This window comes from Myotis myotis, unplaced genomic scaffold (assembly GCF_014108235.1).
Source record: "Myotis myotis isolate mMyoMyo1 unplaced genomic scaffold, mMyoMyo1.p scaffold_m19_p_15, whole genome shotgun sequence".
NCBI lineage: Eukaryota > Metazoa > Chordata > Mammalia > Chiroptera > Vespertilionidae > Myotis > Myotis myotis.
The window spans coordinates 42,161,501-42,174,419 of NW_023416319.1; the positions used below are offsets into that span (position 1 = coordinate 42,161,501).

The following is a 12,919-nucleotide window of genomic DNA, read 5'->3' on the forward strand; positions in this document are numbered from 1 at the left end:
GTTGGAGGGCACAGCACTGGACAGAAAGTGAGGCTGGTTCTCCAGGGAGCCTCGCCGCTTAGTAACTGCTCAGCAAGAGCTTGGCAGACCTATGTGTTTCCTGTACATCTGTGCCTCTCAGGTTTGTAAACCACACACCATTTTGCCCCGTCTCTGCTGCGAAAAACAAGGCTGAAACCAGCAAGTGGAGAGTGGCTTGCAGCCAGCCTCAGGGCGGACGGGCCACACCCAGGTTCCCTGCCGCCTCCCTCCTCGTTTTATCCACCCTCAGACTAGCCCTGTGTTTCCCCTCAACCCTTGGGCTCAAGGCCACAGGGATAAGCAGGCTCGGGAAGGGGAGGCTCACACTTTTGAAAGATGAATGGTTAGTTTCTGTTTATGGAAAGAGCATTCCCGAAACTCATCCATGCAAATTTCCCCAAAGCCACCCCACCCCACCCCCGCCCACGGGCTCCCCAGCCAAACTCCTGGGGAAGCCAAACTGAGAAGGTTCCGGCTTATGAGCAGCTGTGCTCTGTGGTGGGCACTGAAGTTTGCATAGTGGGTTCTAGGTGTCTGGGCATGAAAATGTAATGACTAAGCAGGGCTCCAGGAGCCCCAGGAGCAGGGAAGTAGAGAACCCTTTTTCCCCATATGCCTCTCCCCTCCCTCTGCCACCCCACCCACCCCGGAATCCCCCACCATTTCTGCTCATGCCAACGGAAGCCCCTCACTTCTCTCCAGCCAGTTCCCCGCTAAACCCCGCGGGGCTGATCCCCGAGGCTGTGATGAATCAGAAACCGAATATTCGTGCTCTCAGACAGTCTGTGCCTCGGCCGCCATCAGTGCTGTGACCACGTGTGAAATCTGTGTTGCACATCATTGCCCTGCCCTGTTTGCTCCCTCTGCACCCCACTAGCAAGTGCGCTGGTCCTGGCTCTGGCTCTGTTAGGCTGGAAGGAGGGTGTCTTGCCGGTTCTGGGGCAGCTTATCCCCAACGTAGTGTGAAGAGCAGTAGTGTTGCTAGATTGGGACCCAGAAGACCCTGCCCTCCCTCTCCAGCCCTCTCAGTTACCGTGAGGCCTTGGGCTAGTTCCTCCCCATCTCTGGGCCTCTGTTTCCCCATCTGAGAAAGAGGCAGGAGCCCTGGGCCTCCCTGCAGCTCCTTGAGCACCAACAACTCCCCTCCCCACCACACTGGTCCTTGGGAACATAAGCTGGGCCACACCCTCCCTGTGCTCCTGTATGTGAGGGGCAGGGGCAGGTGGGGTGGCAAAAAGAAGGGTGGGGGGGGCGGGTGCTGATCTCTAGCCATAGACATCTCTTCTTTTAAATTGTGTTTTTGTGATGCAAGATGTCTGTATTCATTAAAGAGAAATTAGCAAGTGGGGAAAAGCAGTGATGAAAATTATGCATAATTCCACGATTCAGGCATAGCCACTGTCGTGGGCCGGGTCCCCCGACGCAGATCCTGCCACAAGGATTGGCGTGAAAGCGATTAATAGGAAGTGTTCCCAGGAAAAGCTGGGGGGCGGGTCACGGGACCAGCAAGGAGAGGCAGCCGGCAAAGTAGCACAGGGGGAGCTCTGGGCGTCGCCCCAGCTGCCTGATCGGGCCCAGGAAGCCGGAGAATCTAGACCGCTCTCCTGTCCATCGGTGGCTAAGGGCTGCCCCTGGGGACGCAATTCCCAGGCTCCCTGGCTCTGGGTGCAGGGTCCCAGCAGCTGGTGGGTGCTGTGCGGCAGTGAGCGCCCCCAGGGAAGGGGCCTGAGAATCTGCAGGGTCTGAGCAATGACACGCTCTGCGCCAACCGCCATTAACATTTTTACGTCTGTTCTCCTGGACACATTTTGGCATTTGAATGGGGTCACTTTAAAACTCTTGCAGGGCCTGGCGCATTTTGTCTTCATAACAACCCTAGGAGTGACGTGGGGCGTGAATTATTACACTGCTATTACTGTTTCATAACTGAGGAACTTGATGGCACAAAGGAGTCACTAATTCCTCACAGGTTCCCACGGGGTTAGCAGCAGAGCCAAGCGTAAGATAAGGTTTGTTCCTTAACAGGTGATGTTTGAGCACCTGCCACGGGCCAGGTGCTGTGCCAGGTGGGGAGGACACGGTAACACCCAGACAGCCCCAGGCTTCTCCTCCCAGCTCCCAGCTGGCCCAGGAGATCGGTGACCTCACACTCAGGCCCAGGGGGCCCAGCTCTGGGCTTCCCGGTCTCCCCCACCTGACCTTCCCCTCCGGCCGCTCCTAGGTGATCGTGTATGTGGAGGACGTCAACGACGAGGCCCCGGTGTTCACGCAGCAACAGTACAGCCGCCTGGCACTTCGAGAGACTGCAGGCATTGGCACATCTGTCATCGTCGTCAAAGCCACAGACCGAGACACTGGTGAGGCCAGCAGGGGACCCAGGGAGCCCCATTCCCCAGAGTGACCCTCCCCAGCTAAATCCCTCCCACTCCTGCAGGGCCTGTCACCCTTAGGACCCCTTGGGCTTCCCCTGTCAGCAGCTCCCAGGCCAGGGAGGGGCTCCCGGGACGGTGTTGGTGGCATCCTCACCAGATGCCCAGGACTAGGAGGGCTGGATGGAGAGAGGAGAGGTCACACGTTTGAGATGTCCAGATTTGTCATTGCAGCTGGCCTTTGGCTAGGAGCTGGGCAGGGCTGAGAGAGGTAAAGGACTTGTCAGAAGGCTGGTGAGGCCTGCTCCTCCAGCCAGCCTCGGCCCTGGGCCTGCCACGGCCCTGGGCCTGCCACACAGGCTCTCAAGGGGCAGTGTGCCCCGTTCTACAGGACAGCGGTCTGCCCTGGGGAGAGCCTGGGTCTTGCTGAGGGCCACAGTTAGTGCAGAATGAAGGAGAACATGGCCACGTCACTGTGTTCCTCTTCGTGAGGCCTGGCTGTCTGGGCCAGGGATACGGCCAGGGAGGAGCTTTTCCTGGGGTCTGCTGCCCCCCAGAGAGGCTCCCTGAATTGCTCCTAGATTCCCAGTTCCTGCGCGTCCTTCATGTCGGCTGTTCTGGTGGCTCCCAGCCCCACGTGTCAGCACCCCCAGCTCAGCTGGGTGCGGGACGGGTGGAGGGAGAAATAACTCCGCACGCACTTGGTGGATTGCTTTCCCATTTATACAGTTTAGGTCCACACATCACTGGCCCAGCGGTTCACGACCTTTTCAAAGGGCCAGGAATCCCTTTGAGAAACGAGTAACGTCTGTGGATCCCTCCCCCACAAGATGCACATCCATTCAGAGTTTTGCAAATAATTTCAGGGAGGCTGGGATTTCCCGAGTGGTTTCATGGCCATTCCTCTGGCGGTCTAGAGACTTCAGCTAAGGAAGTCCACTTTTGGCACCTGGATGAGGGTTATATTCCAAGACCCAGGGATTCGGGTGGAGGAGTTGGGGAAACGGGAGAAGGTGTCCCTGGCACTGGAACCCTTTGGCTGGAGGGACCGAATGAAGACTTGGTCACCCCTGAGGATGCTGCCCATGTTGATCGAACACTTTTTAGATCAGCACCCTCACTGCCAGAGATCCCTAATTTCCCCACTGTCTTGTCCAAATACCCATGTGAGGTGCTTGAGCTTAGATTTTAAAGCTCCAGGAGCAAACCCCCCTGGCATATCTCATGCCCTGACCAGGCCCCAGAGGGGGTCCACAGCGTGTGCTGGGCCTTGCCGTCCACATAGACCTTGACCCTGTCCTCTGCTGCATCCCTTGGGGCGATTCAGCCTACAGGTGGGGAGCAGTGCTTGCCAGGTAGGCCCCGGCCCCTCACCCTGTGGTAGGGAAGCCCCACCGCCGTCTGGGATGGCACAACCTCTTGCGTCCTCCTGCAGGGGATGGTGGCCTGATAAACTACCGCATCCTGTCGGGTGCAGAAGGGAAATTCGAGATTGACGAGAGCACGGGGCTTATCATCACTGTGGATTACCTGGACTACGAGACCAAGACCAGCTACCTGATGAATGTGTCCGCCACCGACCAGGCGCCCCCCTTCAACCAGGGCTTCTGCAGCGTCTATATCACGCTGCTCAACGAGCTGGATGAGGACGTGCAGTTCTCCAACGCCTCCTATGAGGCTGCCATCATGGAGAACCTGGCCCTGGGCACCGAGATTGTGCGGGTCCAGGCCTACTCCATCGACAACATCAACCTGATCACCTATCGCTTTGACGCCTACACCAGCGCGCAGGCCAAGGCCCTCTTCAAGATAGACACCTACACGGTGAGGGAGGCTGGGTCAGCAAGTGCTGTCCCCAGGAGCAGGGAGCTCAGCCAGCCAGCCAGCATTTATTCAGCTCCTCTGTATGCAGGGCACGCTGCTCTTTGTCATAAAGTATCGATAAACATTTCTGTAATACATCCCTTTTAATATTTAGGCGTAAGATAAAGTTTATACCTAGGCAACCGGGTATCCTTGTTACTAGATAATGAAAGCGATTCAGGTCATCGTGTTTCCATTTTCACCTGGGCTGTTAGGAAGCTCCGATATAGATTTTGGGCTTCATTGCAACAGCCAGTATTAGCCAGGTGTCGGGTGCAGCTCTCATCTGCTGCCTGGCTCTCACTTTTTTATCTTGGCTTTAGTGGTTTTTATAAGAGCCCCGTCTTTGAAAATAGGCATGGTAATATCCCTACAGGGTCCCAGGCCTTGTCCTGAGCATGTTGGGAGCACAGAGATGAACAAGAGCCTTCCCAGCTGCAAAGAGTTCTCAGGCTGGGGGTAGAGTAGGGATCGTCAAGGATACAGGTCAGAGCACCCAAGGGAAGATGTAGACAGACTGCAATACAGTGTAATGGAGTGTCTCTGGGGCCCAGATAAGAGCAGTCATGCCCGGCTGGGAAGCAGGAAGCCTGCCTGGAAGGGGTGGTGTCTGAGGGACTGAGAGCAGCAGGATTGCAATAGTTATGTCAGGCAGAGGGCGGGTAGGGTGGCACAGCGGGCAGTGTTGGGGTTAGTGAGGAGTCGGCTTTGGCCAGAGCCTGGGACTGCTTGGGGTGGGACAGGCTCTGCTGGTGTGTGCCATGTTTCACTCTCTCACCTGGACCCTCCCTGCAGGGTGTGATCACAGTCAAGGGCCTGGTGGACCGGGAGAAAGGCGACTTCTACACCTTGACGGTGGTGGCGGATGACGGCGGCCCCAAAGTAGACGCCACTGTGGTGAGTGATTCCCCGGGTGAGAACCCCACAGGTGCATCCCATCACCAGCCCAAGGCACCCCAAAACCCACATCTTCACCAGCCACCCAACATGCAGGCAGGGCAGTAGGCGGGGGTTTTGATAGCCCAGGAGCAGCCTTGTGGCAGTCATGCCACACTTCGGGGCGGCCTGGCCAGGATGAGACCTCAGACACGCGGGGCGGGATGGGGGCAGGCATCCCAACAGACCACTGCTTGAAACGGGGGCCAGAAGAGCTGCCGACTGCTAACCAACTGCATCTTTGCCTTTTCTCTCCCTCGGCCTCCTCCTGCGGCTCTCGCTACAGAAGGTGAGTAGCGTGGATCCGACTCTCCCCCGTGCTCTTGGCTGTGGCCAGTGCTGGCTCGGCCCTGAGTGGTGCTGGGCCTCCCTGCCTCCCTGGGGAGAGGACGTGTGCAGGAGGGCCCCTGCTCAGGCCCTTCACGGACGTCCCAGTTCACCCACTCTCACCTGAGTCCAGGCCCCGTACCCCGTGTCCAGCTCTGCCCCCTCTGCCCTCCCTGTCCTGCTGAGCCTCCAGGGGATGCTGGGGTGGAGGGCCCGCTAACAAGGAATGGGTGGAACACACAGTGAAAGGGACACTGAGGCCTCAGCCCAGCTCTGCCCCTCACCGGCTGTGTGACACAGGCCAGTTGCTCAGCCTCTCTGTGCTTCCTTTCCTCGGGTCTAAAATGAGGGTCAGGCCAGCAGCCCTGCCTTCTTCAGAGGATGTGAGGACGATGGCAGAGGAGCTGGTGGATAGGAAACCTTTGTGAACTAGTCTTGGAGAGAGGCATGATGGGAGTGGCATCTGTAAAGAGGACCCCGCCCTGTCTTGGGGGTTGGTGTAAGAAGTGTGTTTTACTACAGTGGTGTGAAGTGGAGGGCACAGTGCCAGGGCCTAGGGGGCTGGGCAAGGGCAGCGTGCATGGTGTGGCACTGCCCTCAAGGACTCTCAGTAAAGGCAGGGGAGACCATGTGCCGGGAGCACTTCGGGGAGAGTGACCCCTGAGATCAGAGGTTCCTAGAAAGTGGGAGAAGTGGGAGAGGCCGGTAGGTGACCCCAGACTGGGGGCGGGTCCCAGGGGAGGGGCCCACTGAAGTGGCATCCTGCAGTGCGAATGAGAGCATTCAGCCATCATGGCTTGTGCACCAGCCAGTCTGGTCTAGGCCGCCTGGAGACACAGGAGGTGTCCAGCCCAGCATCAGCCATGGCTATGGCCACATTTTCTCCCCACTGAGTCCCTGTCACATCAGCCTAAAGCAGTGGTTCTCAACCTGTGGGTCGCGACCCCTTTGGGGGTCAAACGACCCTTTCACAGGGGTTGCCTAAGACCATCGGAAAACACATATATAATTACATATTGTTTTTGTGATTAATCACTATGCTTTAATTATGTTCAGTTTGTAACAATGAAAATACATCCTGCATATCAGATATTTACATGACGATTCATAACAGTAGCAATATTACAGTTATGAAGTAGCAACGAAAATAATTTTATGGTTGGGGGTCACCACAACATGAGGAACTGTATTAAAGGGTCGCGGCATTAGGAAGGTTGAGGATCACTGGCCTACAGGGATAGGAGCAACCAAGTATTTGCAGGGAGCCAAATGCAGCTGCTTAAGGTCCTCCACCCCCTGGCTCCCTGGAGGGGCCCGGCTCCAGTGGCCCCAGTGGTGGCTTGGTCGTGCCCCATAGCCCCCTCCATCCATGGGCCTAGCCTGGGGGTGAGTGAGACCACAAGCAGCACTGCATCTGCGCAGCTCCCCACAGCCTCCCAGGGTCCCAGAGGGCAGCCATTGAGCAGAGTCCTCAGTGGTGGGCAGTGGGCAGTGGGCAGGTGGCCTGTGTCCAGCGGCTCTTGGCCCTCCCAGCCATGGGAGCTAAGACTCAGAGTGGTTACGTGGGGCCCTTTCCCCGGACCTCAGCAGCCTCATCTGTGCAATGGGTCAGTTGTTCCTCACCCTCGCTGGCAGGAGAAGGCCAGGGGCCGAGGACAGGTGGAGACTGACAGGAGCCGGGATGCACCCCAAGGCTGCTAAAGCCCCTTCCTGGACCAGCTCCCCACTTCCTTGCACAGGCTGGCAAGGGCCTTTCGGGGCACACATTTCTGTGCAGGCCGCTGTAGTTCCACAGCCTCTTCACCCTCTGCCAGGCAAAACCCACACCCCTTTGCTCTGCCCTGACTTCTCAGAGGCTCCCAGGGCCACTGCCCCAGATATGCCAGCCCTGTTAGCCCCAAACTTATTGGAGGTGCGAGGGTGGAGGCAGGCTGAGGGGCCTTTTAGGGGTGCTACCATTTCCTACGTGAGGCTGGAACCCCAAACCACAGCTCACCTACACCTGACTCCTCCTGGGCCCCAGTAGCTCCCATGGGCCCCAGGAGGGGTGGAGAGGCCGCAGGAAGGGGCAGACCTGGGGCAGGGGCTCCGCTGTAAGAGTTCTTGAGTATAATACCCGCAGGCCTCCAGGGGATGGGACAGGGAGATTTGGACCAGAAGGTCCTGGATGGGGACACAGACCCACATTAGTTCCCGCAGACCTTGACCCCTGCCCTTCCTCCTCTGAGGCCAACTCTCTGAAGCTGGGAAAACCTTACAAACATCATCGTGATCGTCAGAGCAGTAATCATAGGGGAGCACTGACTGTGGGCCAGGCTCTTGGCTGAGCTCAGGGTACAACAGGAAACCAAAATCAGACATAGTCCCTACCTTCCCAAGCATAAGATATAATGGGGGAGAGACACTGATCAAAGTATCACCCCAATAAATGTATGCCATGTGAGACAGCTGATAATACAATGTTGGGGAAATCCAGGAGGGCTTCCCTGAGGAAGTGACCCAAGCTGAGATTCCCAGAAAGCATAGGAATTTACTCAGCCAAGGAATAAGACCATTCCAGGCAGAGGAAGCAGCATGGGAAAGGCCCTGCCGTGGAAGAAAGCATGGGGAACCCACACAAGGCCTGGACCCAAGTGGGAGGGTTTGGGGTGGATCAGAGCGCAGGGGCCTTGCTTATTGGTGCCCTGAGAAGAGTGTGGAGGGCATATTTATGCCCATTTCACAGGTGAGCACACTGGGGCTCCAGGACTTTGTAGAACTTCCTGACCAAAATCCATGATGGTTGGGCAGAGTCTTGGAGAGTGAAATCATGGCCATCTGCCAGGCAGGAAGCAGGACAGGGACCACCCTTAACGTTTTGCTTGCTCACTTATTCCCCCCAGCATCCTCGTGCGGTAGGTGTTCTCGTTCTTATTTTCAGCTGAGAGAATGGAAAATCAGAGGTTTAATAACTTCTTCCAAAATCGCACAGCCAGTAAGTGGAAGTGGTGGTGTTGGTCCTGCTGTGAAGCCGGGCTTGTTGCCTTGTGGTTTGGGGCTGGGTTCTTTTGTTGGCTCTTTTTGGTTGTTGGTGTTTTTTTTTTAAGATTTTTTATTGATTTTTAGAGAGAAAGGAAGGGGGAGGGAGAGAATAAAATGTGAAAGTGAAACATCCGATCAGCTGCCTCCTGCATGCCCCCTCCAGGCATGGAGCCCACAACCCGGGCATGTGCCCTGACAGGGAATCGAACTGGCGACCTTTCGGTGCCTGGGATGACACCCACCAACAGCCACTCCATCAGAGTGCCTTGTGTCTTTATTTATTTTTTTAATATATTTTTATTAATTTCAGGGAGGAAGGGAGAGGGAGAGAGAGAGAGAAACATCAACGATGAGAAAGAATCATTGATCAGCTGCCTCCTGCATGCCCCACACCGGGGATTGAGCCCACAACCCGGGCATGTGCCCTTGACCAGAATCGAACCCAGGACCCTTCATCCGCAGGCCAGTGCTCTATCCACTGAGCCAAACTGGCTAGGGCTGCCATGTGGTTTTAAAAGCTGCCTACAGATAGGGGAGAGCGGCTAGGACCAAGAAGAGGAGGAAAAACCTGATGACGAGGGAGGACGAAATGAATCTCCTCAGCAGGTGTGAGGTGCTACAGGCTCCCGATGGGGTCCTAGGGCAGCAGGCAGGCAGGCCTGGGCGCCCAGAACCCCAGGACCGAGAATCTGACCTGGGGAGGAGGCCGGGACTGGGATTTTTAAAATCTGAGCCGCCTCCTGCCCTACCTCAACCCCCTCATCAGTGACCCTAAGGGCACCTGCAGTGCCACCCTCCTGGCCCATGGCCATTGGCCATCCATGGGCTGGAGGCTGCACCCACAGCAGGGCCTTCTCTGCAGCTCGCTGTCCTCACCCTGCAGGACACCTGAGCTGTAGGCCCTGAACGAGCTGTTCTTCGCCATGTGCGTGCTCCTGGCTTTCGTTTCTCTCCCCCCCCTCCCCCCCCCCGCCTGTGCCCTCCCGACAGGGACCACCAAGCCACCTTCAGCCTCCCTCCTTCTGAGCCCCGTTCCTCTCCCTCTGATCCAGATGTGCTAACGAAGAGGCCTTCAGGCAATATCTGGCTGCCAGATGTGCCGTCGTCAGCCTGCACATAATTTTTTCTTTAATTTTTATTAATTACCACCTCATTCCACACACAAAATCTGTATTCCTAGTTCCTCTTGGAAAACAGGAAGCGGTGCGAGGGCCAGTCTGCCACTGCCTGGTGGGTTTGGAGCTGAGTAGCCCCACCCCCTTCAGTCGGGGCCTTACCTTCCAGATCTCCCAGCCCCTTCCCTGCCGTCCCAGCCTCAGCACTTGGTATGAGCCGCCCTCCTCCCCCAGACGCCTAGGAAAAATGTGCTCAGGGCCTTTGTGTGAAGTCAGGAGAGGCCTAGGCGGGCTCTGAAAGCGAGCTGATGGGCCAGACCGAGTGGAGGTCTGGTCCCCAGGGGCCCACAGTGGGCCCCTGGTGTTTGGGGCTGGGAGAGGGTGGAGGCGATAGGTCTCTGGTAACGTTCACCCCCAGGTCTACATCACTGTGCTGGACGAGAATGACAACAGCCCTCAGTTTGACGTCACCTCCGACTCGGCTGTCAGCGTGCCAGAGGACTGCCCCGTGGGCCAGCGTGTGGCCACTGTCAAGGCCCAGGACCCTGATGCCGGCAGCAACGGGCAGGTGGGCATCGAGTGAAATAGCCCAGGTCAGCTCTCTCAGCAGGGGCTTCCCATAGACCCTCCAAGCCACCCCTTCACCGAGCAGGAAACTGGGACCCGCTTCATCACCTCTCACCTCTCTCCTCCCTGACAGGTGGTTTTCTCTCTGGCCTCGGGCAACATCGCTGGGGCCTTTGAGATTGTCACCACCAATGACTCCATTGGCGAAGTGTTCGTGGCCAGGCCCCTGGACAGAGAAGAGCTGGACCACTATATCCTCAAGGTGCGGACCCGCCCCCTCAGGTCGCTGTTGACCACCCAGGAGAGCACCTGGCCCTTCACATCCTGGTAGTCACCTCCCCTGCTGTCACCAAGTACCGGGCGGCAGGCGGCACGTTAGGGCCAAGAGCATGAGTGAGGCCACCCCGGAGAGGGCACCTGGGAGGGGCTCGGGAGCCCGAGCAGGACCAGCAGAGGTTCCCGTCCTGGCCTTGAGAGCTGGGAGAGAAAGCCTGGCAAAGCCCGGGCTCGTCCACAAATGCAGTGTGAAACTCAGGCAAGTGGTTTACTGTCTGGGCCTCAATTTCCCCTCTTGTGCAATGGGCAGAAAATCCCCTGCCTGGCCTGCCTCTGCTGAGGTGAGGGGTCACGAAGGCCACCGTTACCACTGAGTTGCTGTGCTGGCATGTCTCCCGAGGGGTCTCTGGGGACCCAGGGCTGTGCTTCTGCAGGATCCTGAGCCCCCAGGGCACTCCTGCAGGCACCCAGGAAGCATTGTGGCTCTCAGGACGGGCTCAGTCTGTGTCTGCGCTGCTCAGTGATTATTTGAGGCTCGGTTGCCAGAGTTCAGATCCAAGTGCATGGAACAGAGGCCTGTGAAGCTAAAGGCAGGAACCCTGGGTCCAGTTGCAGGCCTGGGGTCATGGTCAGGGGCTGGCACAGCCCAGAATACAGTCAGGGCTAAGGTTGGGAGGTGAAGACTAGGCACACCCAAGTCAGATTGCAAATGAGGGTCCCAGGGCAGACAAGAGGTGGGCAAGCATTGTTCGCAACACGGGGCAGAAGGCAAAGGACTTAGGGAGAGCCCAGAGCTGGCGCCCCAGCCCCAGGGACAGGGATGGGCCAGTGAGTCTGTCTGTCCTTCCAACCTCCCCACCTAGTAGATAGGACTCCGTATTCCTGGTCCTAACCCGCCCTTTAGCCCTGACCCCAGTCACCCCTTCCTCCTAGGTGGTGGCATCTGACCGGGGCACCCCTCCACGGAAGAAGAACCACATCCTGCAGGTGACCATCCTGGACGTCAATGACAACCCCCCAGTGATCGAGAGCCCCTTTGGATATAATGTCAGCGTGAACGAGGTGAGGGCACTCCAGCACCCATACAGACGGACATCTGGGGTGGACAGTGGGCATGAGCCGGCTGCCAACCACCTGCTTAAATGTCTGCCTGGCCCACTAGTCTCTCAGATCTCGGGGGTGGGGACAGTGGCTCATTCATAACTCCAGTCCTAACGCCTAGGCTAGGCCCTGAGTGCCGGGTCTTTGTGGAAGGAGGAGAGGAGAGGGAGAGGAGAGGTGGCCCTCTACTGCCCACAGGGAGCAGAGGTGTGCCCTGCGAGAGCTGCTTTACAATAAACCAGCTCTCTGGTTACTCAGTCCTACGACTGAGCCCCTCTAGGAGAATGTCTGCCCCGGCATTGCTGGGTGTCTCGCCAGGTTGGACGTTCATGAAGGCAGGATGGCATAGGGGTTTCAAGGCCAGCTCTCAGGCCAGCCTCCCGCAATTCAGCCCTGGCTCTGCCACTGACGCTGTGTGACTTGCACACATTCCTTGCCTGCACCAGAGTTTTCTCATCTGTAAATGGGAGTGACGCCAGGACCTGACACGTAGGGTTGTCGGGGAAGTTACAGCGTTAACACGGCCCCGGCATATTGTAGGTGCCCACAGAAGGCTCGCCGCCACCATCTTTGCCCTCCTCGTCACGGCTCCAGCATAGACAGCCAAGCTTCCTGAGGGTCCATGAGGCCCCTAGGCTCCCCGGAGCAGGTGCTGGGCTTTGCCCCAGTGACTCCGGAGTGACCCGGTTCCTGTTCTCTTCCCAGAACGTGGGCGGGGGTACTGCCGTGGTCCAGGTGAGAGCCACTGACCGTGACATCGGGATCAATAGCGTTCTGTCCTACTACATCACCGCGGGCAACGATGACATGACCTTCCGCATGGACCGCCTCAGCGGGGAGATCACCACGCGGCCGGCCCCACCCGACCGTGAGCACCAGAGCTTCTACCACCTGGTGGTCACCGTGGAGGATGAGGGCACCCCTCCGCTGTCGGTGAGTGACAGGGGCGGCCATGGGGCAGGGCGGGTGGGTGAGGGGCAACTGCGCCGTCTGTGGGAGGAGAGCACAATGGGAGGGAACGGGGCGCCGCGCCTGCGTGAATCCTTGACGGCGCCTTCATCGTGCCTTTAGTCCGTCGGCTTATGAGTATGGAGGGGGAGCCTGCAGAAGCGAGGGTCTCTGTTTAGTCGTCTTTGCTCACACAGCTCTATGGGAAGGTACAAGTTGAGCCTGTGCCTCGGGCCCGGCCAGCCCCCATACCACTTGCCAAGCTGTGTGCCTGTGGGGCCACACTAACCCATGTGGTGGCGCCTCTGTGCCAAGTAGGAAAAGGTGCCCTCTGGCCTCTTTCCCCTCGTCATGTTGGTGTGATGCGCCATCGTC

General features: G+C 57.8%; 1 protein-coding gene across 3 annotated transcripts in view; it reads left to right on the top strand.

Moving 5' to 3' along the window:
* The window catches only part of CDH23 (cadherin related 23), a 359,086-nt gene that overhangs the window by 275,629 nt on the left and 70,538 nt on the right, over positions 1–12,919 (top strand). For all 3 annotated transcript variants that reach the window (XM_036337001.1, XM_036337002.1, XM_036337003.1), the window contains exons 29-36: positions 2,243–2,378; positions 3,826–4,214; positions 5,049–5,150; positions 5,476–5,478; positions 10,071–10,220; positions 10,353–10,481; positions 11,429–11,557; positions 12,302–12,529. In XM_036337001.1, the coding sequence (XP_036192894.1) occupies positions 2,243–2,378; positions 3,826–4,214; positions 5,049–5,150; positions 5,476–5,478; positions 10,071–10,220; positions 10,353–10,481; positions 11,429–11,557; positions 12,302–12,529 (1,266 nt within the window). The remainder of the gene's footprint in view (positions 1–2,242; positions 2,379–3,825; positions 4,215–5,048; positions 5,151–5,475; positions 5,479–10,070; positions 10,221–10,352; positions 10,482–11,428; positions 11,558–12,301; positions 12,530–12,919) is intronic.